General features: G+C 33.5%; 2 protein-coding genes across 3 annotated transcripts; one reads left to right on the top strand and one right to left on the bottom strand.

Moving 5' to 3' along the window:
* The first annotated feature begins 4,388 nt into the window (after positions 1–4,388).
* LOC110602541 (cellulose synthase-like protein D1) lies at positions 4,389–8,332 on the top strand. Its single transcript, XM_021740084.2, has 6 exons — positions 4,389–4,990; positions 5,130–5,559; positions 5,655–6,035; positions 6,129–6,504; positions 6,595–6,985; positions 7,328–8,332. Exons 1-6 carry the CDS (start codon positions 4,389–4,391, stop codon positions 8,301–8,303), a joined length of 3,156 nt encoding a protein of 1,051 aa, XP_021595776.1. The 3' UTR covers positions 8,304–8,332.
* Positions 8,333–8,802: 470 nt separating this feature from the next.
* On the bottom strand, positions 8,803–26,253 carry LOC110601069 (chromosome transmission fidelity protein 18 homolog). Of its 2 annotated transcripts, XM_021738070.2 has the most exons (23): positions 25,634–26,253; positions 24,745–24,806; positions 23,785–23,928; positions 23,402–23,677; positions 22,553–22,639; positions 22,076–22,177; positions 21,914–21,979; positions 21,000–21,110; positions 20,846–20,907; positions 20,515–20,559; positions 17,112–17,185; positions 16,774–16,841; positions 15,995–16,063; positions 15,808–15,902; positions 15,641–15,722; positions 15,484–15,562; positions 15,298–15,385; positions 15,056–15,209; positions 14,395–14,586; positions 14,250–14,309; positions 12,885–13,189; positions 12,242–12,347; positions 8,803–9,214 (listed from the first exon to the last, which is right to left on the bottom strand). In XM_021738070.2, exons 1-23 carry the CDS (start codon positions 26,136–26,138, stop codon positions 9,161–9,163), a joined length of 2,886 nt encoding a protein of 961 aa, XP_021593762.1. In that variant the 5' UTR covers positions 26,139–26,253; the 3' UTR covers positions 8,803–9,160. The 2 variants fall into 2 exon arrangements, with proteins under 2 accessions (XP_021593762.1, XP_043807257.1); XM_043951322.1 differs by lacking the exon at positions 22,076–22,177.
* Positions 26,254–27,511: the final 1,258 nt, after the last annotated feature.

Here is a 27,511-nt window from a genome sequence, read left to right as displayed (position 1 = left end):
TTTCTTTATTCCATCTATCAAACGTTAGTAATCTTTCTTATGGATTGCGATCTACACTCAAAATTCGAAAATCATGTGTGTTCTATTTTACCAGCATGTGTTCTGTTCCTTTGCGATTAATTAATTCTTGCGATGCACAATTGTTCCTCTGACTGCAGCATTACATTGACTAAAGGTTCAATTTCGATGGGTCCAGAGTTGTGTACATATCTTTCGATTTTGCATTTGCAGCCAAATGTGACTCCATAAGTCAATTGATTGAATATTCTGATTTTGAAAAAGCTTTACATTTTTTTAGATTTTCATATATATTTAGAATAAATTTTTTTGTTAGATAAAAAATTACCAATAAAATATGGAAAATAAAAATAATAAAGTATTACTCAATCCATCAACACTAATGAGAAAGGGGAGATTCAACCAGTTAAAACCAAGAAGTATGATTATGTTGCATTAAGGAGTGTATAATCAAATTGCTAAACTATTTATATTCTAAAGACTTAAACCTTCCTTGATCAATGCACATTTCTGTTTTTTTTTTTATTATAAATTATCTAATATAATTATTATATAAAAAATATTTTATATATTAACTATTATTTATAGTGAAATCTATATAAAATCACCATAATTAATATATAATCGTTATATATATAGTAATTATATTATAAAATTTATCTATTTTTATAAGTATACGAAATCTAAACAAAAAAAAAATTAACACAATAATTCATTTTAAAAATAAAATAGCTTCTCATTTGAGATGATTTATTTTATTTTAATTATAAAATGTTGACCGATTGATGGTAATTAAGTAGTATTATGATAAATATATATAATTTAATGATGGTGAAAAGTTAATAATTTAATAAACAAACAAAATAGATTAATTCTCAAATTTTAATACAATTATTTTGAGCATTCTATTTAATTTGAACAAATTCACATGCTACAAGATTATGGTACATCTAATGGTATTAATATTTGTTTGATGATTAAAGTATTTAAAAATAAAGAATGATATTTTTTATTTTTATAAACGCAAATAAAATTACATTTCAGCAAAATGCAATCAAACTAAAATTAAATATAAAAAAAACCAGCTTTATAGTAAAAAAAAAATATAAAACCCAACCCAGGAGATCAACTCAGCATCCTAACCCAGGAACGGATAGAAACCGACGTGAGAGCATCCACCGCACCGCACCAATCCAGCGTCGACCACCCATACAAACTGTTGTTCAACTACGGCGAAAACAATAAGCAAGCCAGCACAGCAAGATACCATTATCGTGTACGCTTCCATAATTTTGATTTTTGGTTGTGTTTGTTTTTTTTTTGTTGTTGTGGGTTTCTATTTTTGTTGGTTGGTGTGGCTTTTCTGCTCTTATGAGTAGAGCGAGACGTCACTGATGGGATGATTTGATTGCATATTTAAGGATCAGTGATGAAATGCTAAAATGAATTACTCTTATAAGCCTCCTTTTATTTCTTTCTGCTTCGATTTTGGTGATTTTGCAATTGATTTCATTGGACTTTTTTTTATTACTTATTTCCTTACTGTTGAGCTTGCTAGGATTGCTGCGATGGTAATAGTATCGGTGCGGTGACTTAGTTAGCTTATCAGTATTGTCGGTGCGGCATTTCTTGCTACGCGTCCAGTGATCTGTGGATTAGGGACTGTTTTGCTATTTTTTTTTTAGTTTATTCTCCATCTATTTTTTGATTTATGTTATTTTAATTATAATTTTGTAGTATCTTTAACTGAATCCGATTGGAACTTTAAAAAAATGCAAACTATATCTATATTTGATAAAATAAAAAATACCATTTGTTGTTAGAGTTAAAAAAATTTCAAATTAACTTTATAAATAATCTTGAACAATGCACGCCATGAAAACAGGATACTAGGAGTTGAAACATTTTATATGTCCTGGAAAATTAAAAGTATCTTTAATTTTAAAAATAAAAGTAAAATAATGCACGCCCAAAAACAAAAGAGATATTAGAAGTTTGAAGGCTGCAGGCGACTAATAAAGTCGTTAGTGGAAAATAAATATGACATAATAGCCAATATGCTGTACCTTTCCCACCGTCAGGGATCAGCATTCGGTTCATATTCGGTTAATTCAGTTTAAAATTGAATTGAATTAAATAAATTAAAAATTAAAATTTTATTGTTTATAAAAATCGAATCGAATTGATTTTGATTAGAAACCGAATCGAATCGAACCGATCTGATTCGATTCGGTTTAATCGGTTTTGATTTTTAATAATTTTTTTATTTTTTATATTTTATTTTTAATATTTTAAAATTTAATTAAAATATTTTAATATTAATATGATTTAATTTCTCTATATTATTGAAAAAATATATTATTATCACTAATCGGTTCGGTTCAGTTTTTTTCTAATCAAAATCGAACCGAATCGAAATAACCAAAATTTCTGAAATTAAAAACCGAACCGAACCGAAATGTATAAAAACTGAACTAAATTTTTAAATCAGTTCGATTCGATCGACTTTTTTGATTTGAATCGAATACTGCTCACCCCTAATCACCCCTAATCACCGTTCATGAAAAATTATTAATAAAATATTACATTAACAAATGTAGTAATACATTAAAATGTATAATATTACAAAAAAAAACATTTTATTACCGATAAAAATTATAAATAAATTATTATATTAACAGAATTTTTATTTATTTTTTTGACCTGCTCATAATTTTGATTGGTATACTATTGTACATATTTAAAAAAACAAAACAAATTATAATAATAAAAAATTATTATTTTAAATGGTACTTTGAGATCATACATAGAATCTAAATGGCATATGAATGAAGATATAAAAATTGGCATGTATTGATAAAATTGCCATAATTTAAAGAGTATATACTTAAAGCATTAATTTTAGCACAATTAATTAAAATTTATATTTTTATTAAAATTATATACAAAGGAGGTATAAAACCCTATTGATATAATATTACTATTCAAAATTTCAGTTACTTTTTAATACGTTAAAGATGAAGAATAAAACTACTCCAAATTAATTACGATGAATTATTTTAATTCGTTTGAATTATGATCCATTTATTTATTTTTGTTAATAAAAAATAAATATTAAAAAAATAACTTTTAAAATTTATAATTAAATATGCGGTAGTCTGATGGTAAGTGCATTTGAATAAATCTGAAGGATTTTAGGTCTTACTCCATCAATTTCTAATTTCCATTTCAAAAAAAAAATTATAATTAAACATAAAAAGTATTTATAGAGGTAGACTTACCCAAAACATAGGTGCCGAAAATCCATATCAATAAAACAAAAATACATCATAACACTTGCATTAACGTGTATTTAAAGTATGCTTATTAAAGAAATAATATCTAAATTATAATAAAATTGTAAAATACAAAATATAAAAAAATTACATATTTGTTCAAATATATATATATATAATGAGCTAGATTAATTATTAATTTACTAATTTTAACAAAAAAAAGTATTGGACTATAATAATTGAGGGTTTAATAAATCAATGGAGCAAAAATTTTTTATATATATACACACATAAAAGCAAAAGGCAAAGTCTATATTATCTATTTGTTTAGTATTTATATTTATATTTTTAAAAAAATTGAATTTTTTCTATTTTTATATATTTTAATTGGATCAAATAATATTTAAAAAAAAAATACTTGTGCACAATCCCCCGCGAATATGTATGCCATGGAGTTTTGTGTCCGTTTAAAAAAAAATAATTTCACCAATTTTTTTAGTGATATTTTTAAATGCATTTCACTGCATTTAAAATTAACATGTTATTTGAAATTATAATAAATTTTATTTAAAAATATTAATACAAGACATATTTTACTGGGTTATATTTCTTTTTAAATATAATTTATAATACCAATTATTTTTTTAACTATCATCTAAATGGTTAATGCGCTACACCATTTTTAGGGGGAAAAAAAAAACACTCGCCTTTGATATCGTTAGATCTCGAGGTGAAAAAACGAATGCCATGCAGTTTTTGGTTGTGCCATAGGCTTGTAAGATGATGAATACAAGAGCCAGACCGTTTTCAGTCAGCCAAGTCCAATTGATAGTTGCTTCCGAATTCCAATGCTCCGAGAAGTCTTCAAGAAGTTTTAAATGGACATTGGTTTTGTTTGTCACCACACGAGGATGGCAAGGTTTCATTCGATACCTATAATTGTCAGAGCTTAGAGGACACACAGAAAGAGGCTATGCTTAAATTAAGGAGTAAAAAATAGAAATAAATCCCATAATTTTTATGTGAAAGAGAGCAATTTCCTGTCATGAAAAGACATGTTTTTTAATGACAGAAAATCAAAATAACAACATCAACATGGCAGCCTCGTCCAAATCAAAAGACAAGGCATTGAACTCACCACCATCTAGTGCCGGTCGCCCTCCTCAGGCCGTGAAATTTACACGTCGGACAGCAAGTGGTCGGATAATGAGCTTGTCAAGAGATGATGATATGGATACGTCCAATGATTTTTCAGGTCAAAATGACTATATAAATTACACTGTTATGATGCCCCCTACCCCTGATAACCAACCTGCTGGATCCTCCTCAGACAATAAACCTGATGGACCTGGCTCACACACAACAAGCCGGTTTGGGTCAGAGTCGCGGATGGGTAGGCAGATAGGAGAAGAAGAAGATAACTATAGCAATAATGGTGATGGTGGAGGCACTAGAAGAATGACAATAATGAAATCAAACAGTAAATCAATGTTGTTGAGGAGCCAAACACAAGATTTTGATCACAACCGTTGGTTGTTTGAGACCAAAGGAACATATGGTGTTGGAAATGCATATTGGTCGGAAGGGGAATCTTATGGTCCGGACACAGGACTGAGTATGTCTGATTTTATGGACAAGCCATGGAAACCTCTCACTAGGAAGATTCCAGTTCCAGCTGCTGTTCTCAGCCCTTACAGGTATACGTGCATGTGTTTTAACTTGCAATAGATAAATAAATAAATATCACTGTATATTAGAAAAATAAATTTATAATCAGGTATTTGAAATATTTATAATTAATGAAATTATTTGCTAATATAAGCTGTTCATGAACAGGGTGCTTATAGTTCTTCGAATGATAATTCTATCTTTCTTCCTGACATGGCGAGTCACAAATCCTAATAGAGACGCAATGTGGTTATGGGGAATATCCATTGTTTGTGAGATTTGGTTTGCAATCTCATGGCTATTAGACATTCTACCAAAGCTCAACCCCATCAACAGAGCTACGGATCTAGCTGCCCTCCGGGACAAGTTCGAGAAGCCTTCCCCTTCTAACCCAACCGGCCGCTCAGACCTTCCTGGTGTTGATGTCTTCGTCTCAACCGCCGACCCTGAAAAGGAACCACCACTCGTCACTGCAAACACAATTTTGTCAATTCTTGCAGTTGACTACCCTGTTGAGAAGGTCTCAGGCTACATTTCTGACGATGGTGGCGCCATCCTCACCTTTGAAGCCATGGCTGAGGCCGTCCGCTTCGCCGAGGTTTTATGGCATTGAGATAGATATATTATAATTTATGCGTGCTTTCTACTGAAAGTGAAACTGTTCAAATAACAAATTTTTGCTTGCATACGCAGATATGGGTGCCATTTTGTCGAAAACACAACATTGAGCCGAGGAATCCTGATAGTTACTTCAACCAGAAAACCGACCCTACCAGGAACAAGAAGAGGCCTGATTTTGTGAAGGATCGCCGCTGGATCAAGAGAGAGTATGATGAGTTCAAGGTGAGGATCAATGGTCTCCCTGAAGTAATACGTAGGAGAAGCGAATCATATAACAAAAAGGAGGAGAGAAAGGAGAAAAAACTTGCCCGGGAGAAAAACGATGGCGCATTGCCTGCAGAAGGGGTCAATGTGGAGAAAGCTACTTGGATGGCTGATGGCACCCAATGGCCTGGAACGTGGCTCAATCCAACTGCTGATCACTCAAAGGGGGACCATGCTGGCATCGTACAGGTCTCTTTGCTCTTAACTGGTTGATGTTACGAGTCTGGTTCAATGTTGAACAGTTCTTGAAAGTCTAAACGTTAATTAATTAAAACCATGCAGATAATGAGTAAGGTCCCAGAAAGTGATCCGGTGATGGGTCAGCCTGACGAGAAGAAACTGGACTTCACTGGGGTTGATATTAGGATACCAATGTTTGCATATGTCTCTCGTGAAAAGAGGCCTGGTTATGACCACAACAAGAAGGCTGGAGCCATGAATGCTATGGTTAGAGCTTCGGCCGTATTGTCCAACGGACCATTTATACTCAATTTAGATTGTGACCATTACATCTATAATTCAATGGCTATAAGGGAGGGCATGTGCTTTATGATGGATCGTGGGGGTGATCGCATATGCTACATCCAATTTCCACAAAGATTTGAAGGGATTGATCCCTCTGATCGATATGCAAATCATAACTTTGTCTTCTTTGATGGTAATATTATGGATTTGCCACTGTTTACATTTCATTTTTGCTTTACTCCTAAGCTGAACTGCTGAACAATGATACGTTGCTGCAAAACAGGAAGCATGCGAGCACTTGATGGGCTTCAAGGGCCAGTGTATGTAGGAACTGGGTGCATGTTTCGGAGGTATGCACTATATGGATTCCTTCCTCCAAGAGCAAACGAATACGATGGGATGTTCGGCCAAGTGAAGAACAAGGCTCCACAACTTCAATCGGAAGAGGAATCGGAAACCCAGCCCCTAACTGCACATCCTGACTTGAATCTGCCAAAGAAGTTCGGGAATTCAGGTATGTTTAACGAGTCCATTGCCGTTGCCGAATTCCAAGGACGGCCACTTTCCGACCATGTTTCAATAAAGAATGGGAGGCCTCCTGGTGCACTGCTGGTGGCCCGTCCCCCATTAGACGCACCTACTGTTGCTGAGTCAGTTGCTGTCATTTCCTGCTGGTAAACTGTTTTGCTAATTTATTTTCAAGCACTTAGTATGATCATTTACATGCCTTACTGGATCATAATTCTTTCTTTAGCTGCTTATGAGATAAACCGAATCATGTGTCAAATTTACATAAAGGATTCTAGAAACTATTTGAATATGAAGATCTTTCCCCATTAGCTTCATTTCAGGAACCATAAAAGAAAAGACATTTTATAAAACTCATAGCTATGTCAATTAACAACCTCAAGATTGTGGGCTTGCATTGCTTCAAATTTGTTCATTCAAATCCCTTTCAAAGGTCGATGTTACCATGGCAATTAAATTGTCCTTACAGTAGATGTCTTTGAGCACAGGTACGAGGACAAGACAGAGTGGGGCGAAAAGATTGGTTGGATTTATGGGTCAGTGACAGAAGATGTGGTCACAGGTTACAGGATGCACAACCGTGGATGGCGGTCCGTTTACTGCGTAACAAAGCGAGATGCCTTCAGGGGCACAGCACCTATCAACCTTACTGACCGTCTTCATCAGGTACTCCGATGGGCTACTGGCTCCGTCGAAATCTTTTTCTCCAAAAACAATGCCTTTCTAGCAACCAGGCGACTGAAGTTCCTACAACGCATTGCTTACCTAAATGTTGGCATCTATCCCTTCACCTCCTTCTTTCTGGTGGCATATTGCTTCCTACCAGCACTTTCCCTCATCTCAGGACAATTCATTGTTTCATCGCTCAATATAGCTTTCTTACTGTACCTCCTTGTCATCACTATAACACTAATTCTCCTGTCCCTTCTTGAAGTAAAATGGTCTGGAATTGGTCTCGAGGAGTGGTGGCGAAACGAGCAGTTTTGGGTCATTGGAGGCACTAGTGCTCACTTTGCTGCTGTTCTGCAAGGGGTTTTAAAAGTCGTAGCAGGTATTGAGATTTCTTTTACGTTAACCTCAAAGTCTGCAGGAGAAGATGAAGATGACATTTATGCTGATCTGTATATGGTTAAATGGACAAGTCTATTCATAATGCCGCTAACTATCATAATAGCTAACTTGATTGCTATTGTGATTGGAGTGTCGAGGACAATATATAGTGTCTTGCCACAATGGGGTAGGCTTATTGGAGGATCCTTTTTCAGCTTATGGGTGTTGACTCACATGTTCCCTTTTATTAAAGGGTTGTTGGGTAGGAGAGGAAGAGTGCCAACTATTGTTTATGTTTGGTCAGGGCTAATATCAATTACAGTGTCTTTGCTTTGGGTAGCAATTGATCCCCCAAGTAGTAGTTCCAGCACCAGCTCCGGCTCCGGCACCACTTCCAGTTCCAGTTTCAATTGAGATGCTACATATATAGTTTCCAATAAATAGAAACTGATGGAGATATTTTTAGATATTCTTTTTAAAGAAATTTTTGGAGAGGAGGGGTAGGGGCATATCCAATCATCCAATGGGTAATATACCAGCATTAGATGGCACGCATTAGACTGCATTTTTTTTTTTATTTCTTGTATCTTTGACTAATTGATTCTTCTTGATATTACAAAAGAAAAAAGAATTACCATGGGCTTTGCTCTTATTAAAATTTTCTTTTGTATTTGCTATTGCAATTATGGTAGACAACCAATCTTCGAATTTAAATTTTGACAGAGGCTCTATTATTTATAATTTATTTTACATAATTATTGAAATTATGGTCAATAAAAGTAAAATTTATTTTAAAATTAAATTTGATATTTTAGTAATAAAAACTCTAAAATGATTGCATAGCCCTTTTCAATGTCATTTAAGTTCTAATTGACATTATTATTTAAAATAGTGAAGACAAAAGGTACCATCTGAAATATTATTAAAAACTTTAATTTTGAATTTAAATTCTATTTTAATTATGAAAACTACAAAATAGTATAACCGTTTCAACATCTAAATGAAACTCCAAACTAGTTTCTTCACCTTTAAACCACAATTCCACGCAAAGCCATGATTTTTTTTTTTTTGGAAAAATATATCTATATATATATATATATATTTATCCCCAATCAAAATTCCTAATGAAGCCGTGCAGAGTTAATATTTCAGTAGTGAGAAGCGATATGGTTAACGTTGAACAGCGTCCTTGCACCAAAGTAAATGCACCATTATGTTGCCCTGAACAAATAGCACTGCCGCGCTTCTCCAAGCAATGGAAATAAAAATAATCATAGCAGGAACTCGCGCATTCGAACAGGCCTTTTTACAGCATTTGTGAAACCCTGCAAAACAAGTGGGTTAGGGACTAGGGGTTACAGACAATGATAATACAAATTGTCCAAATCCATGGTTTAGGAGATAACTGTTAAGACAATGTTCTTTTTCGTTTCATACTCTTAAGCAAGAATCAATAAAAATATGAAGTTATCAGTGCAACTAAAATACCGTCTGAGCCTAGACACTTGCACATCCAAAATCCAACATATCCCACCTTTTTGGATTGTTAAGGCTAAAAAAAATTTAAACTTTTAAATTTGACTTGAATTTATTTGTTAACGTGTTAGTCAAATCCACTTTATGAGGTGCCCTAAAGAATTTTTCTTTTTTTAAAAAAATAAAGCCTGTGCTCATGCTTTTAAAAAAATATTTTATTTTTAAAATTTCTTTCAATTAATACATTATAATAATATATTTATATTATATTAATTTGAAAATATAATTTTTTATAATAATAAATACTTTTAGTTATTTTTTATAATTTATTTTATTATTTTTAATATATAAAAATACTATAAAGTTAATAATAAAAAAAACTGCACTGAAAATATTTAAAGTTATAAAATATTTTTTTTACAGTTCTTTTTATTACCAACGTTTAGATGTTTTTCTAAATGATATCGAATTAATATGAACACATATTTATAACATAATTTTTATAATAAATAATATTTTATTACATTTCATATTTTAATTCTATAATACTAAAATTAAATAGTAATTGCACATGTTTAATAGTAAATATTTGAAATAATTTTTTATAGTTACTCTATTTTTTTTAATAATTATCTATATAATATAAATAAAATTTTATAAAAAAATATAATAAATATTTACAATAAACTTATAACGGATACTACTTAATTATAGTATCGTTATAATAAAAAAATAAAAAAAATTAAAAACATTTATCACTGAAGAGACTATATTACTCGGTTATTTTTACAAAATATATTATCCTAAAATTAGATTTACTGAATTTTTTATAATATATTAGGGATAAATTAATTAATTAATAAATTAATTAATATGAATATTTAATTTTTTTTTTTGAAACCAAATTTAAAATTAATTTTTATTGAGTTATTTTCGTGCAAATTTACATATCTAATTACAATATAATTTTAATTTTATAGTACTAATTAAAAAAATATAATAATGGTTTATCAATAAATACTATTTAATTATAATATTATTATACTAATATATTAAAATAATTAAATATATTATGAAAAATAATTAAAAAATTTATTATTATAAAAAATTATATTATAAATAATATTATTAAATTAATATAACATAAATATATTATTATGATATAATAATAATTAAAAAATAAAACAATTAAATTTTTTTTAAACCAAAGCTTGCCGCTGCTGCGGCAGGTGCGCACGCTGTGGTTTTTTTTTTTTAAAAAAAAAAAAGGAAACAGGTGACGCCCATGACGCCTGTCAGAGACTGGAGCTACCTGTTTCTGACAAATAATTTTGGATCAAATCTAAAATGAGAATTTTTTTTTCGAACACTAAAATTTCAAAAAATCCTACATATTCTCTTTGATAAAACTGATAATAAAAACTGAAGTAATTTTTAGTTACGGTCACAATTTCATTATAGTCAATAAATTCTAATTTATTTTAAAAAAATCATCAATAATTAAAATTTTATTTAAAATAATTATTAATTTTTAGTGAATTATATGACAAAACAAATGTAAATTTTTCTATATGACTTAATTTAAAAAAAAAAAAAAATCTTTGCCAAGTCAAAGTAAAAATGACTAAATTTTAGTAATAGTGAGTGAACTTTAAATCTTCATCTTCTCTCTCTCACCCACCATTTCTCTTTTTAGATCTTCAGCTTCTCCCCTCTCAATCACCATCCCAAATTTTTCTATCATTCATGAAATTTCCATTTCTTCACCAAACCTTTTATCCAAACTTCACCCCATCTTCAATTCTTATTTCACTTTCTTTTAGCACCTTCTACTTTTCTATTTTCTTCTAGTTTTGTCCACTGCAAAACTTTTTGGGTACCCAAAGTTTTATGTTTATATTCAAGCTGTAAAGTTTATTTCTTTTAGTCAGTCAATGTTGTTCCTGAAAATGCTTTTTGTCCACAAACTGACCATCGTTGTATTTAATGTTTACACCTCTTAGTCCTCTATTGATTTCTTTTCTTCACACTTCTTTGGATGTAAAAAATTCTTGCATGTGAAGATGGATCTAATACAATCTACATCCGATGGTGGTGGTGGTGGTGGTGGTGGTGGTGGTGTTGGTGGTCAGATTTAGCAATACCCATTAAACAGACTGCCGAGTTGATTGCCCCAATGAAAAGGTCAGTCCGTCCACTCTTTAGCATTCTGTTGCTGATTGTGTTTGCTATTACCCCTAGCTACCGGATCCTAATCCGCCGTAGCGGCGGCGGTGGCGGTTTCAGCTCAAGTGAGCTCGAAACCATTGTCATAGTCCAACCACAATGGCTAAAGAGTGGACAGCCACATAGGACAGCCGTATCCATTTGTTCAATGTATATGCAATTTGATGTGGCAAAGAAACTTTTAAAAAAAAAAAATTAAGCTAGCTGTTAAAAAATTCATGATAATTTTTCTGAAATAAATTGAAATTCAATAAATTTAATAAAATAGTGACTCAAATTCAGTGACCGTGAGTGTGAAAACTGAAAATATAAAACTATTTTCTGCAAGTTCAATCCAAAGCGCACAGCATCAGCTAATTTTATTACCGTGAAGTTTTGCGGGTCATTGATATATAAATACCGACCTTTTTCATCAGCTAATATTTAAGTATTTTCCTTCAGCTCCAAATTTGGAACATTAATGCAAGCACACATCAACCACTATAACAGAACAATATAAAATGATGCACGTGCTTACAGAAATGGCCAAGTTAGAGCTATCCACTCAATCAAGGACTAGCATTTAGGATAGCTAACACTAGTTATATTGCATTTAACAGTAATTAATACACATAAAATGCATTTGTTGATGAAAATGATCAGTAACATACCTCATTAAACTTGAACAGTACAGGACGTGAATCTCTTTCTAAGGTGGTTGTATTCTGTACAGCAATGTCAGTATTCTGAGAACCTTTGCTACTTACTTTCTTAAACCTGGTTAGAGACCACATATAGGATGAGCAGCTGAAAGAAGTAACTTCACTCTTTGCATCGCATGACATGCTTAAAAATTGGAGTAAAAATGATTTTTTTTTTTTTTTACCTCTTCAGAAGCCACTATTTTTGCATTGCCATTGCTATAGACATTAAAATTAAACATGAATATAACCTCATTTATAAAGCACATCAAAGAGGACACAATGATCACATGATCTTGCACATCAAATGCAAATGATACGACAAGGAGCTAACAGTATGTGAATAATCGAGGAGAATCAAAGTTGTGATGCAAGGCTTCAAAAAGGTCCATATTATCCAGAATTGTCCTGAAATTGACAGACATGTTTCTCACACCAATCTAGTATGTGCATCAAATATTATAATCACATAAAAAGAAATTCCTACAATAGGAAAGGATAACGATCTAAACTGTGAACATGAAAAGAAACGTTGAACTCTTGAAACAAATTCAAGATTGCCGGCATTAAGAATGACAGCACCAAAAAACAGATGTTTGCTAGGTTTTCATACCTGTCAAAGAAGCTGGAGCCAGTACAAGGTTTCTTGGGATTCCCAGAGGATTTCAGTTTCACATTGGACATGGCACTACAATCCAAATTTGACAACGTAGTTGAGCAAATAGGATTACGTTGGTTAGGATTTACTTTATTCTTTCCAGTTTCAATTTTAGCAGTGGACAAGGCTGCACGATCATTTGGAGAATTTGACACGCTATTCTCACTATTCCTCTCATCTGCTAAGTCGAGGATTTCTTTGTTGCACCCATCTGTTAAATGTAAAGATCTGCTTACTTGCAAAATATTTTGCTTCTCAACCTGAAAATAAAATTTATTTCAAAATAAAAGTTTCAGTCCACAAAATAGCTAAAAAGCACTGAGAAATTGAGAATACATACTCAGGGATAGAGAAAATGTAATCTTTAAATGTTATGAAATGAGAATGACAGTATACATTTTTGCTTATGTGAAAGACCAAGAGGAAAAAACATAAAGAATACAGGAAGTTTTAGATTTGTTAGAAGACTCAACCTCACTTGTCTTCTATTGTGATTTAAAGGAGTAAAATTTGCATCTTCCATCAAACATTGAGTTGAAACTCTAGGAAGATATGCTAGGCACAGGCTTCAAAATTCATATCTCGTATTACCCAAAACGTTGATACTTGGCCAACACATTTCAATGGGTTCTGGATTGATAATAACAGTAAATTTAGCTACTACAAGTAAAGGAATGCCATGTTTCTCCTTGTGCAACAGTAACATCTGTTAGTGGTATCTAGTGCATAACTACTTGCCTGACATGCAAGCATGATAACTGAATAATAAACATAAATGTACTTGCCCACTACATTTCTGGTAAGGACATTGCATGCTACTCGGGATAAATGCTAAAGCATTAATTATCCTAGCTAGAATGCAAGGCCATTTTTTAGGTTTTGAATTTTGTAGGACATCAAGTAGAATCAAAGGATGTCCAAAAAGCTAGTAGGATGAAATTTAGCAGTACAAATAACTAGAATATCTTGGCACAAGAGACAAACTAGCAAGGAGGAGCATGGCAATGATAAAAGGAAAAGAAAAATCATTTCCCTTTTATTAAATTAATGTGCTTGTTTACTCTTTTAGTTATTGGACTCCATTGAAGATATTTGCTTTCAATAATGCACCCCTTGGGAAGTTAAGCAGTCTTAAAAGCTACAATCATTCAGATATTGCACACAAACAAACCTGACAAGAATAACCACTTAGTTCATATCACAATCTTAGTGAAGAACCAATTGTGGCTTTTTTTCCCCGAGTGATGTTTTGGATTATGGTAATGTGAAGTAATCAAACAGAATCTGAAGTTAAAGCAATAAAAGTGCCATAATACTCACCTCATGAACCAAAACTTGCTTCACTGCCAAGGGAAGTACATGATGACCGGAACTGTAGCCCTGTTTATTTCCAGAAGAAATTACACAGAAAGAGTGTCAGATATTGAAACCATATATTCATCGTGAAGTTTAAAAAAAAAAATACCTTAAAGTTAATGAAGTCACAAATAGGAGGATCAAAAGAAAGGGCCGAGGCATCTAAAGTTGCTTCATATTCCTGGTTAGAGGAAAGAGGACTGGATTTTACGTTCTTGTATGTTACAGAATAGGATACCATAGTGCTCACCAACTGGGCCAGATCATTCTTATCTTTTTGTGATAGTAGGTGTAATGCCACCTGAGATACAAAATCAGACACTGAGAACACAGCAATAACCAAAAATATAAATTCCCTTGCTTGAAATGAGATATATGCAAAACACAAACATAAAGATTGAAAGAGAGGAAAAATAATAACAATAATTTGAGGACGTGGAACTTATATGTTTCCTTTTTGTAATTCATGCCAATATGACAGCAGTGAGGGTAATGAAAACAAAATTATAAATTTGACAAGACTAAAATTTCAGAATTTGACTAAACCAACATGCTATTAACCCAATGTTGCTGCACATTTTCACAAGAATGAGCCTGGAAAGCTCATGGAATTGCATGCTACAAAGGATAGTTGCCAATATGCAATATGATCAAATATTTGGGGTGGGGGTGGGGGGTGGAGATGGAGAGAGAGAGAGAGAGAGAGAGAGAGAGAGAGAGAGAGAGAGAGAAACCAAACTAAAGAAGAATGTGAGAAGCAAGCAAATTACCGGCCTTAGTGTTGAAGGTGACAAAATATGTAATAAAGGTGAAATTGAATCTTCTACAAGGGATTTAATTGCCAAATGTCTCGAAATATATGGAGGAATTTTGTTTTGCCAAGACCTCAATATCTCCACCCTCTCCATCAACGACATTCGGTATCTGAAGGTTTATGATAAGAAAAGTGAATCTGCCATGTATGACAGCAAGTTCTCCATGAGTCAAAGGTTAGAATCAGAAATATAACTACCTTTGATAAGATTTTGGCCACTCGATATTTGGTTTTTGAACGTGAGCTACCAGGTGGTGCACAATAATTGCAAGAGGAGGCTGATAAGCTGTACAACAGGAAAAATAGGAGGATATAAGAAGCTTCTAACTTTACTTTTTAACATTCATAAACAGTTATTAAGAAAACAATTATGCACATATATACCATGAATATGGATTTGCTGTGTACGCATAATATATTGGTGTAGTAGATCAGAAATGCCAAGACTATTAAAGCACTTGACCTGCAAATAGCAAAAGTTACATCTTGTTGTGATTGTAAAATTAGCTAAGTGCTGTTTAAAAATACATTGAAGGCTTACTGTCTTTTGCATCAACGGATCATGATAATGGAGCTGCAAGATGTTCTCATGAATCCCATCAAAAATCACATCATACTCACCACTGCATATTCAGAGTAGTTGAGCTACAAATAATGGGATTTGAATTGAGGAAGAACATGCAATGTTCACAACAATTAATTGCTTACTGGTTAGATACAATAGAATGCAAAAAGTCAAATTCATTGCACGGAGTGCCACAGCTAGAAATTCTCTCTCGCTTCATTTTCCTCTTTTGGAAAATCTGCAGAGAGAATAATGCAGTCACATGTAAAAGTGCTGAACATGGATCAATAGTTAAGAAACAATTCCAATGGAATTTATTCATTATGTCACCTCTTTCCAAACATCAAAAGCATTTTTTGACATGTCCTTTCGACCCACCACCTGAGAACCAATCTCCAGCTGAGAGCCAATAAAATGAGTTATTGTCAGATGATCAAAGTTGTACAAGATCTCAGGGCGTCAGGCACATATACACACAGAGAAACCAGGGAGGAGGGACAGAAGGAAGAGGGAGGGACTGCCATGAGCCTCTTCATAATTTAACTTTCCCAAGAACACCCCAAAGGGAATTAGAGAAGACCAAAAGGCATGCATTAAAAAACAAAATTAGGATTTCGGTTACTCATTTTCTCTACCACTGTACTCATTAATCTCACTAATCTTCTAGGAAATCCTTTCAAAAAGAGGACAATAATATTGGTAGAAATATTAACTGTCAAAACAGGCAACCACCTGCCCTACAAAAGCTCAGCTCATTAGTATTTAAAATAAAACCAATGTTTAATGATCCATGTCCTTTTAAGTCAAGTGAAATGTGTTCTTGAATAATGAAGTGTCTGATGCTTGGGAGTTTCATTGGTCAACAACTTTCATTGAACTCTTTTCTAATACTTAATGGGTATTATGTCACACTCAACATCTATTAACCAAAACAAATAAAGGAAAACACAGTATTCTCATTATCAGCCAATAGAAGAACGTCTTTTATCTGCTTTAGTGCCAATACCAAAATCTTGACCGTAACAGTTCTTTATGCATTTGGTCTTATCAGGCAAGGTTCGTCAAGTTAAACAATTAAATTAAAAGCAAAATGTCACACCAAGGCCTACCACATTAAGAGTTTCCTTCTTCTTGTTGAGAAACTGGAGGGTGTTCAAGCATGAGCGTATATCACATTCTGAAAAGTTAGATCAAAAGCAACAAGTAGGATAAAAAAAAATGAGAAAAAGAAAACAGAAAAAAAAAATTAGGGAAGCTGGTTTTATGAGTTTATTCCAACATTTTAAATCATAAGGCATTTAGCACCTCGTAAACCAAAGCTGGAATGTTAAAGAATTAAAAGCACAAGCATATTTGTATGAACAATAATTTAAAAGTTTAATTAATACACAAGAATTATTTAAAAAATTAAAAAAAAAAACTTGCAATAAAGAGAAACGTAACCCACCAGTGTACTCCACCAATGCAGTAAGGGCGATAGTACTCACTTTCATTCCCTCCTTGCTGCATATATGTTTGAGCCTATTTTCAGACAATGAAATGAATTAAAAGATTCCATTTTCAACTAAACAGTTCACTGGATATCTAATAGTAATTGCAGGTTCCTAGTTCCTACATAGGGACTTAGAAATTAGTCTTTTGCAGTTGATGTAACATAATCAATGAGAACTTATGATGAAACAATGAAGATAAAGGGAGAAAAGAAAAGGCAAAAAGATAATTGCAATACTTATTTCCCTTGTAAATTATTATATTCATTTTTAGGATAAACTACAATGTAGTTTTGTAAAACCTACACATAGTCCTAAATTTTAGAAGTCAGCTATTATTTGGTCCTTCTAATTAATTTAAAAAAAAAAAATTTAATCCCCATAATTTCATATGTTCCAACAATTTAGTCCCTATAAATAAATACATGCAACAAATTAGTCCTTAAATAAATAATACAATAATGATCACTGAACTATGTTTTTCACATAGGAACTAACTTATTGTTTTTTTTTTCAAAATATAAGGACTAAGTAACATATTGATGTCACTAAACTACAAGGATTTAAATTATATTTTACCCTTCTTTTTAACTCATTAAAGCTTCATCACAAGCACACGAGACAAGATTTCAACTCCCTTAGAAACAAAGAACTAATGTAATACCCGGCTAGACCCCGGCATTGGAATTCCTACCTTCCGGCGGAATCTCCGTTGGAATTCGGGATTTCTTGAATGTCGGAGCCTTCTAGAAGGATAAAATAAAGGTTTTCTAAAATATTTTACATGTTTTTATGGTTTTAATGAAGAAAGAAAATTGAGTTTTGAAAGAAAATGTTTTGGAGGAGAAACCCAGGTTCGGCCGCCGAACATGGTGGAGTTGCGGAGGCATTTTTGGCCTCCAAAGGTGGTCTGACCAGCCACTTATAAAAAGCCCCCTGTCCGAAAATGGGCGAGTTTTCTCTCTCCATTTCCGGGCAAGGTGAGTCTCCGCCACCCCCTTGATGATCTTGTGCTTTCTCTTCAAATCCTTCAAGATTTTTATGAGTTTTTACCATGTTTTGAAGATTTTAAGCTAAGATCAAAGTTTTGAAACTTGGAGACCCCCGGAGCTCGTTCCTCCATATCTCCAAGTTTGGGATCACATCTCTCTCGATCTTCAAGAGGTAAGTGTAGATCATCATCTTCTCTTATGTTTTTAAGTAAGTTTTATGAAGGGTTAAGGGGTTTTGATGCATGTTTAGGCTAGTTGTAAAATGTTAGGGTTTATGCTAGTTTAATGATAAATGTATGTTAAATGTGATGTTTGTTGGGGTTTAGGCTAGTTTTATGCCCCTATATGCTTGATGATGTGTTTATGTATGCTTTTGAGTGTTGAGTATGAGTTTGGAAGGTTTTGGGAGGCTAAATGTGAGAGGCGAATCGGGTTCTACCATTCTGGAGAACCCAGGTTTGGCTGTCGAAGCCATGTTCGGCCGCCAAACTTGCCTGTGGAGGCAGTTTTAGGCCGCCTAAACTCGCCCCCGAAAGTTGGACTTTCGACTCTAGAGGGGAGTTTCGGCCGCCGAACCAGCCCCCAAAGGTTGGTGACTTTCGACTCTGGAGGGAGTTTCGGCCGCCGAACCTGCCTCCGAAAGTGCCTGACTTTCGGATCTGGAGGGACCTTCGGCCGCCGAACCTGCCTCCGAAAGTCTCCTGCCCAGCCTTCCTTTGCCAGTTTTTCCATGTATGTTTATGATGTTTTAGGGGGTTTTTGGGGAGATGTTTAGAATCATGTTAGAGTATGTTTGATCCCTCATTTGAGTCCACCTGTGTAGGATCAGACCTGAGGAACCAAGGTGATCAGCAGTGAGATAGCTGCTTCAGAGTTAGTTCAGAGTTAGTTCAGAGTCAGCCAGAGGTGAGTAGAACTAAACTAATCTTTTATTTTAAGAAATCAAATGTTTTAAGTATGTTCATGCATCATGTATATGAAATAGGTTGGATACATTAGATTTCACGAATATGTCGCATTGCATTATTTATTGTAGGTGTGGATGGACAACAGGACAACCCATTAGCCCTTTAGATATTATGTTATGTAATAGAAGTCCTGAGGAGCTCCACCGAGGGCCGGGCACAGAGTAGAGGAATTTTTGGGTCAGTCCATCCATGATGTGAATTGGTTGGGTTGTGATGCATTCCATGAAAGCATGTGTTTATTAAATTGTTTTTACTGTTCTGCTCACTGGGCTTTTGTAGCTCACCCCTTTCCCCTAACCCCCAGGTTTGCAAGTTCAGGATAGACCAGGAAGTCATCAAGATTAAAGGCTATGTTGTGTAATAGATTAGTAGTGGACGTGTAATGTAAAACGGTATAATGTAATGTTATGTAGAGATATGTTTCATGGATTAGTATTGTGCTTGGCTCTAATGTATGGTTAATCCCTTTTGGTACATGATTTTAATGAAAAGTTTTAATGATGTTATATGTTGAACCAAGCTTGACGTATGAAATGTGGACCCAACTAGAGCATTTGATGAGGGCTCTAGTATGGGGTTTTATGTTTACAGTTTGGTGCATGCACAAGTCAAGCTTGGTGTATGAAAAGTTTAAAGTTTTTATGAAAATGTATGATCATGTATGGGATTTTATCAGGTGTACAGGATGTATGTTAGGCTTGCTACGGGTTCCGGCGACCTTAAGTCGATCTGAATCCTAGCGCTGGTAGCGGTCCGGTTTTCGGGTCGTTACAACTGAAATTGAAATCCTATGTTGCACTTGAAAAAATAAGTAAAAAATCTAATATAATGAATAAAATTGGAATTCTCCCGTTGGTTTTTATGAGAGAAGTGCAGACCACAAAATAGTCCAGCTCAAACACAAAGCCATGCATAAGGTGTGGGCATGCAAGAGAGGATGATTGACTTAAGATCTTTGATTTGCAATTTGTCTTAAATAACAATATCAACTAATGTTTTCCCCCTGCCCTTTGAAATAAAATTAATAAGAAAAGTTCATGCATGAGTGTGGGCATACAAGAGAGGAGGATTGATTCAAAATCTTTAGATTTACAATTTGTCTAAATGATAAAATCAAATGTAATGTTTTCCCATCTTTTGAAGTAAAAATCAATAAGGAAAAGACTCTTTTCCTTATTGAATTTGGCAAGAATTGATATAAATGCATACACAATCGGGCATTTGCTGAATGAATGGTTCCCATACCATGCTTTTGAACTAATAAAGTGGATTTCCCATGATGTGGGGACAGACCACGAGCTTTCTTTATTCAGTTGAACAATTTTGAGATCCCAAATTTTAGAATAAAACTGAACATCCAACTAAAGTGAACATCTTACCAAATTACAAACTATCATCACCTGTTTACCACACGGCTAACTGTTGGTTGAACAAATATGTGAACTCTGTTAAAAGAGAAAGAAATCATTAGCAATTACAACAAACTAGAGAACTCATGCAAAGAATCAACTCATATGCTAGATGCTTAGAATAGCATATTGTTCAAGCAAAGCATAGCATCATATCTTAAAAAATTATCTTACAGAAGGGAAACAAACTATGAAGATATAATATCTAATGAATCATTTTGGAAAAAAGTTATAAAACGTGTCCATTGAAGGACTAGGAATACAGTTATCAGCCCCTAATGGACGGTTCTCCATTGTAAACACAAAAAAAAAAGAGACGTACTTTGCTACCTGACGCAATGGTCTCAAGACAGGTGCATACAAATCATTACATATGCAAATCACCTGCAGAGACAACCATTTAACGTGATACATTTGGAACAGAGGAAAAGAAGTACAAAGATAAATAAGTAAACCATTTATCATTTCAGACTTACAGGTCTTGAAAGTGACATTGTTTTCCTCACTTTTTTTGAGGATGGCCTTCCTGATTGCTCTCCTTTAGCAGCATTTTCCTTCCCGGTATCTGAATTCCTTTCAGCAGAAACCTGCATGAAAATAACTGCTATAATATATGATAATAACCGCATAGCTTGAAAAAATCTATTACAAATGATAATGAAGCATGCCAAAAGAAAAAATTGACATGGAAAGTTATGGCTGAGATGCTCAATTCTAAGCTTCTTAAATTCCATGCCCCTCGTTTGGCATTATTTATTTTGTAATAAAAGAATTCAAATGAATTCTTGCAAAACCATACAAAATTTCTATTTCTTTTAAATGACATTTTTTTAAGTTAAAAAGAATTAAATTTCTTCATTCCAAATAAATTAGGAAAGAAATCAATTGAATTAAATTTTTGCGAAATCCATAATTCCAAACGGAGAGATGAGAATCCTATAAATACGATTCCGAAAGGAGAGACGAGAATCCTATAAATACATGCAGTAGAGTCTTCATACAGTGAAAAAAGGTGGTGCTATAGATGATTCATGTAGAAAATGCAGGAGAAGTGCAAGAAATGAGTTGACCTCCATGAAGCAAAGAATAACAAAGTTTGAATACAGTATATGGATGGCTATACTTGGTTATGACCAGTGAATTCTAAAAGGGCAAAGTGTTACAACAAAGGACAACATGCGAGGTTTGCCAGAGTAAACTAAAGGACAAAAAAAAAGAGAAAAAAAAGAAAGAAAGAAAGAAAGCATGTTAAACACAATTAATCAACAGAAACAAGGGAGAAAAAAGGCCATAGTCCTACAGTGCTTCATGAAATTATCAAAATATATGTGTGTGTATATATATAGAAGAAGAACAAGAAGACAATGAATAAAAAGCCATAACCAATTACCATCTTTAGAATAACATCCACAGCACCTTTGCCATCACCAAGAGCACCATCTATTTCATCAATCACCTTAAAGAAAAAAAAAGTGATTCACTTGTTATGCAATTCTCATATTAGGAAAGAACAAGCGAAGAACTCAGAAGAACTCAGAAAAACATAATCCACCAAACACTTGGGCCTTGAGTCAGCGATCACAGAATTCATTTGAACCACATCAAGGATTTTAGCTTCAATTGTAGATGAGGATCTATCATCACTTGCATTAACCTATATATTCCCAAACTTCTCAATAAGCACAAAAAGTAAGTCTAGAGAAAACCAACTGAAGCTTCAGATAATAAAGTTAATGTAACTAAAGTAAAAAATATAAATTAAAGATAAACATGTTTAGACTAATAAAACAAAACAATCTAAGATACTGAATGTACAACATAAAATTGCTCAAACTAATATCGAAACTATATGCTTGATAATACCCCTATCCATTCTAAAATTCTCCAACATCAGGTAATATGACAAAATTCCTCCTGCATATCAAATCAGAAGATATTGGATTCTAGGCAATATGAAGGAGAATACTTCCTCTCTTTTCAAAAAAAAAAAGGAAAAGTATACAAGACATTATGCGACCAAGCAACAAACCTCTACAACTTGATATCCACAATGCTTAGCAGCTACATGTGCAAGTGTGGTCTTTCCAAGCCCTGGGGGACCACAGAGTAAAAGAATCTGCAATGATTTTGAGATTCAGTTGCTATTTCACTTTCAAAGTTCATATAAATGAATGACTACAATAAATAACAAGAAAACACAACTAAATCTTAATCCTGTTCAAGTGACCTCAGTCATTATAAAGCAAAATTCCAAAATTCATTGTCCTGCCTAACGCAAGTTAAGGAGATGAAATGGATATGTTGGGCAACTTGTTATTTGACAATACCTATGAAACATCATGTCACACAAAGAAGAACAAATTAACAGTTAAAATGTCTCACATGATAGTGGAATTTAAATCTAGAGAAATGCAACTAAGAATCACTCTAGAAGTAGTTGCAAAACCCCCATGACCATGGCACCATTACTGTGAGAGAAGATCGAAAATCTTGTAGCTTCATTCCTATTTGAGCATCACATTTTTGCAGCTTTTCTTTTTTTTTTTTCCTTTTATTAAAAGGTACTCTTACTTGAATAAGTTCAAAAGTATGTTGATTAATGCTTTGCACGTATGCACTGATTCAGAACATATCAGATTTACAGAAGAAAGTAACAAAAATCTCATCCTAAGAACAACGTAACAACTGAGAGAATATTCATGTCAATATCTTTGCTATTCCAAATTTAAGATTCATCAACCGTCCGTTATAAAACATGTGAGCTTGAGAAGCGGCAATAAAAGATATATACGGATTCAAACAGAGGTATTTTGAAAATTCCAATTGCTTTATTTTTTTAGGCTAAGTTTAGGGGAAGGTAGATTGAATTTACTCTGACCTTTTGTTCTGGAGGGCCAGTAAGCCTCGATATCTTGTTCCATGAGTCCTGAATTCCTTTCACATTACTGTTTTCATCATTCCAATTGTTAGAATTTCTGAAGTTCTCATTAGTCCATCTAATGTCTTTGCTCCTTCTTGGGAAAGTGGAATCAGAATATTTTTTTTGCTGAGTGACAGAAGAATGACGTCTCAAAGCAGACAGAATGTCATCTGATGTACTCCTAATTTCAGATCCAAAAACACGAGAATCCCACTGCTTCAACCATAAGAGAACCTGCAATAGGACAGCCATTTAAGCTTAAGCACAAAAGCCCAAATTAACTGTCTTCTCACAGCAATTGCACTCTTGAACTTTATCTTTTAGGAGCTTAATAAACGCACTTCACGATTTGTCTGTTCAACACTGAGGAGCTCGGTAAAAGAATTTGGAGCATATTTGTCGACCCAAAGTTTTTCATGCTGATGCACCATTTGTGTTTCATCAAGAACCACATCACCTGAACCTTCAGAACTAGCATGTAATGCCTGCAGCACCAGAAGATTAATGTATGAGAAATCTAATAATGTATTTCAACTTTATCTTTTTCTTGTTAAGATTTTTCTTAAGCAATACACTAGTCCCATTCCAACCCTTCTATGAGCATCACTTCAGCTAAGCCCAATAAATCACTAGTAATGCTTCATCTTTACCAATTAAAACCACAAGGATAACTAAACCCATGAACTTTACAACCATATAACAGCAGATATCTTCTAAATAAATGTACTAATGTAGCTCTTTGGTCCAGAAACTATTAAGCACGTAAATGTTCATCTCAGCAGATATGTCTACCATAGAAGATTGGAGAACTTGTTGGATAATGCGAGCTATCAAACAAGCAGAATCCATTTAACTTGCTCTGATGGTTATTATTGAATGCACAACATCAGATGCTAGGCACTTCACCAGTGATGGACGGTAAGGTGTCACCCTAAGATAAGACTGAAGCTTGACTAACATAATTTACTGATTTGAGCAGAACTAAAATTAAGAGAGCATAACTTGATTCCTTGTGTCTGAAACTTTTTTCAACATTGCACACACTTCTCAAACGTTTTCTATTTCTTCTTTCTATAAATATACATGTTCTCGTGTTATTAACCTACAGTTAAAAAATAACATAGTTCCATTGAACAACAGAATGTAGGAAGGATATATTTCAGAGGTGAATGGCTTATGCTTTCAGATCTATACTAGATTAGTGGTGATTTATTTCACAATTTTCCTTAAGGACTAGCTTTTCAAATACCAAGTAGCACATCCGGGCCTTGTATATACTATTTCTACAATATAATGTGTACCTTGGCAAAGGCATCTTCCTCTACTCTTCGCAAAAGAACATTGACAGGCTCAAATAAAAGACCTGCAAAGTGGATAGTTGCAAAAACATGAACTAGTACAAACTTTCCAAAGTGCTGGGCTAAATTAAACTTTAAGCTAATTACATTTCCCATAGATAAGAAAACATTCTAAAACAATTTAAGTGCCAAACACTAATCGGGCGCTCAAAAGGTGAAAAGAAAATATCCTGGCATATCATGCTAAAAGAATATTATGGTGCCCACAGCACAACAGCTAAGTAGTGGTTAAGGCGCAACACCTGAACACAAAACCACTCTTGACATGAAACCAATTAATCCAAACACAACATGAAAGCAATCTAAGAACCGCTTATAGAGTTGAAATTTAATGACTAGTTTCTAGTCCATTCGAATTATTTAGACATAAATTAACACAAAACACAAGTCTCCATCTCGAAATGCCAACCGTAAGTGGGGATTGAAATGACCAGAGTAACAATACTCATGAAATCATTCAAACCAACCAATACCATGCAGCAGCTTAGGCCTTGTTTGATTCAAAATAACCTAAACTCGGGAGGTATATTTCCCAGAAAATACACTAAAATTATTTCTTAGTGGTAAAAGATAATATCCATAATATAATTTCAAATGTAATAAATTAAGAGATGAATTGATAAGTTCAATATAACAAAATGCAAGTTTGTTCCACCTAACCAATAGTTCCAGGAAGTTAAAATGCGAGAGCTTTTTGTGACACTTCCATTTACTTACCCCAACCAAACCAGACCAATCTATAGACCAGTCGCCAGCAAACGGTCCCTATTGCTAACTAATTAGCACTAATAATGATTCAATTAAACAGCGAAACACATAAAAATTGTCCTACCATTTGATTGCGGTTTCACAACCAATTTCTTAGATTTCTCTTCTCTCTCCACCCTACATATTTTTGCATAAACCCTATCGCCGCCACTCGGGGCCGTCACGGGGATGAAATCGCCGTCAATCTCAGATGCGAATCTCGACACGACCTTCTCTTCATTCACAACAACTTCCGTTTCATGCTCCTCAGCCCCAGCGTTCCTCTCCTGCGGGGGCGAGTATCGGAGCCAGTCCTCCTCAGTCTCTGTCCCAGCATCGTCAACTCTGCTTCTCTTCTCGTCGGATGGAATAACATCTTCAATATTCGGTGAATCTGGACCATCGGATCGGAGACGCTTATGACTGTCGACTTGGGAAACGGATAGCGGTGATGGAGACTGAGGCTGTGATTGTCGTTCCTCTTCAGGTGGGAAGGGGGAGGAAAGTTCCAGATCTTCTTCGTGGATATGAGAGTTGGCTTCAAGCCATTCGAGCTCGTCCAGATTAGGAATGTCCATATCCATGTCCATTGTTGCTGGAATTGTTGTGCTAGGAACAGCAGAGTGGATAGAAGTGACAATGGTCCAATTTTTGGCGGCAAAAATGAGAGATCATGCGCGGGAATGTAATCCTTTGATTCCAAACATTGCCCTCTAACCTCTGTTAAAATATTTCTGGCTGGCCCATCAAGTTAAGATGGACAAAGTTTTTTTTATTATTGTTTTAACAAAGTCTTTCTTCTTATTGTAATTCATTTCTTTACAATTTATGTTATACGTTGTATATATTAATTATTTATTTTATATATATCTATATTAATTATTTATTTTATATATTACACTCATTCTTCAATGGTCAGACATGTATAAAATTCGAAAAACTAATAAAATTTTTTATAAATATATATATACATAAATATATATGAGCTATTATAATTTGAAAATATTAAAACATAAAAGGGATGGCTGATAGTTTGTTTAGGTTTTTTTTTTTTAATAAAATGTAACTTTCATTAAATTTCAAAAATAATTAATTCATAAATACAATCAATAGATTCAAAATACCATAACCAGCTCGAGCGAGCGCATGACCTACACCATTAGCAAACTGTTTATAAAAAAATTTAATAGAAATATAAATTATCTCCGAAATAAGAGATTTATAATATAAAATAAGATTATCAAATAATGACAAATCCTAATAATTGAAATCAGTTATAGTTCGAATTAAAAATTAAGTGTCTGACTACACAGTAACCGATAACCAATCACCATCTTTGAGTCAACTTAAAACTTTTCTAAAACTATCAAAATTATCAATAATTTCTTATTTTGTTCACACACCACAATCAACTCATCATTCTATCCCCTTAAGACACAATCCACACCTATATATAAAAATAATGCAGCATTAACATTTAACTTAAAATTTCAAATGATTTATCTAATTATTTTATAATATATCTACACTTAACAAAATACATACAGCATTTAAACATACAATTTATATATTATCTTATAAAATTATAAAAAATTATAAATGACTCATAATTAATGGACACTAGATTATAAGCGGATGAAATAAAAGAAATAATAAAACTAAAAAATGTAAACGGTTAAGAGTGAATCATTAAGAAGGATCTAATAAATATTTTTCTCCTCCTGCTCCATGATTGATCATGATAGATCTGGTTTTCTTCTTGGTTTCTCATGTGGGTCCATCAAATGGGTCTCTCAATATTCTATTTGATGAAAGGACATGCAAAATAAGAAAAAAACGGTCAGGGGTCTACTGGGGATGCCTCGTCGACGTTCAAGTCAGATCTTATGAGTTAGAGTAGTATATCCAGGCAAGAGTTGCCGAGAGAGAAAAAAAAATAGAGTCTCCCCCTGTGATATATATC

This window comes from Manihot esculenta, chromosome 15 (assembly GCF_001659605.2).
Source record: "Manihot esculenta cultivar AM560-2 chromosome 15, M.esculenta_v8, whole genome shotgun sequence".
Classification (NCBI taxonomy): Eukaryota; Viridiplantae; Streptophyta; class Magnoliopsida; order Malpighiales; family Euphorbiaceae; genus Manihot; species Manihot esculenta.
Note: the sequence above shows the minus strand (reverse complement) of the source record. Positions and strands in the feature narration are given on the sequence as shown.

Excerpts from the sequence above, each read along its gene's own strand:
- LOC110602541 (XM_021740084.2), top strand. The coding sequence starts at position 4,389 with ATGGCAGCCTCGTCCAAATCAAAAGACAAGGCATTGAACTCACCACCA. Across the intron at positions 4,991-5,129 it reads GCTGTTCTCAGCCCTTACAG|GGTGCTTATAGTTCTTCGAA; the intron begins GTATACGTGCAT and ends GTTCATGAACAG. Across the intron at positions 6,036-6,128 it reads ACCATGCTGGCATCGTACAG|ATAATGAGTAAGGTCCCAGA; the intron begins GTCTCTTTGCTC and ends AAAACCATGCAG.
- LOC110601069 (XM_021738070.2), bottom strand. The coding sequence starts at position 26,138 with ATGGACATGGATATGGACATTCCTAATCTGGACGAGCTCGAATGGCTT. Across the intron at positions 21,111-21,913 it reads TGGATGTTATTCTAAAGATG|GTTTCTGCTGAAAGGAATTC; the intron begins GTAATTGGTTAT and ends ATTTTCATGCAG. Across the intron at positions 15,723-15,807 it reads CATTCTATTGTATCTAACCA|TGGTGAGTATGATGTGATTT; the intron begins GTAAGCAATTAA and ends CTGAATATGCAG.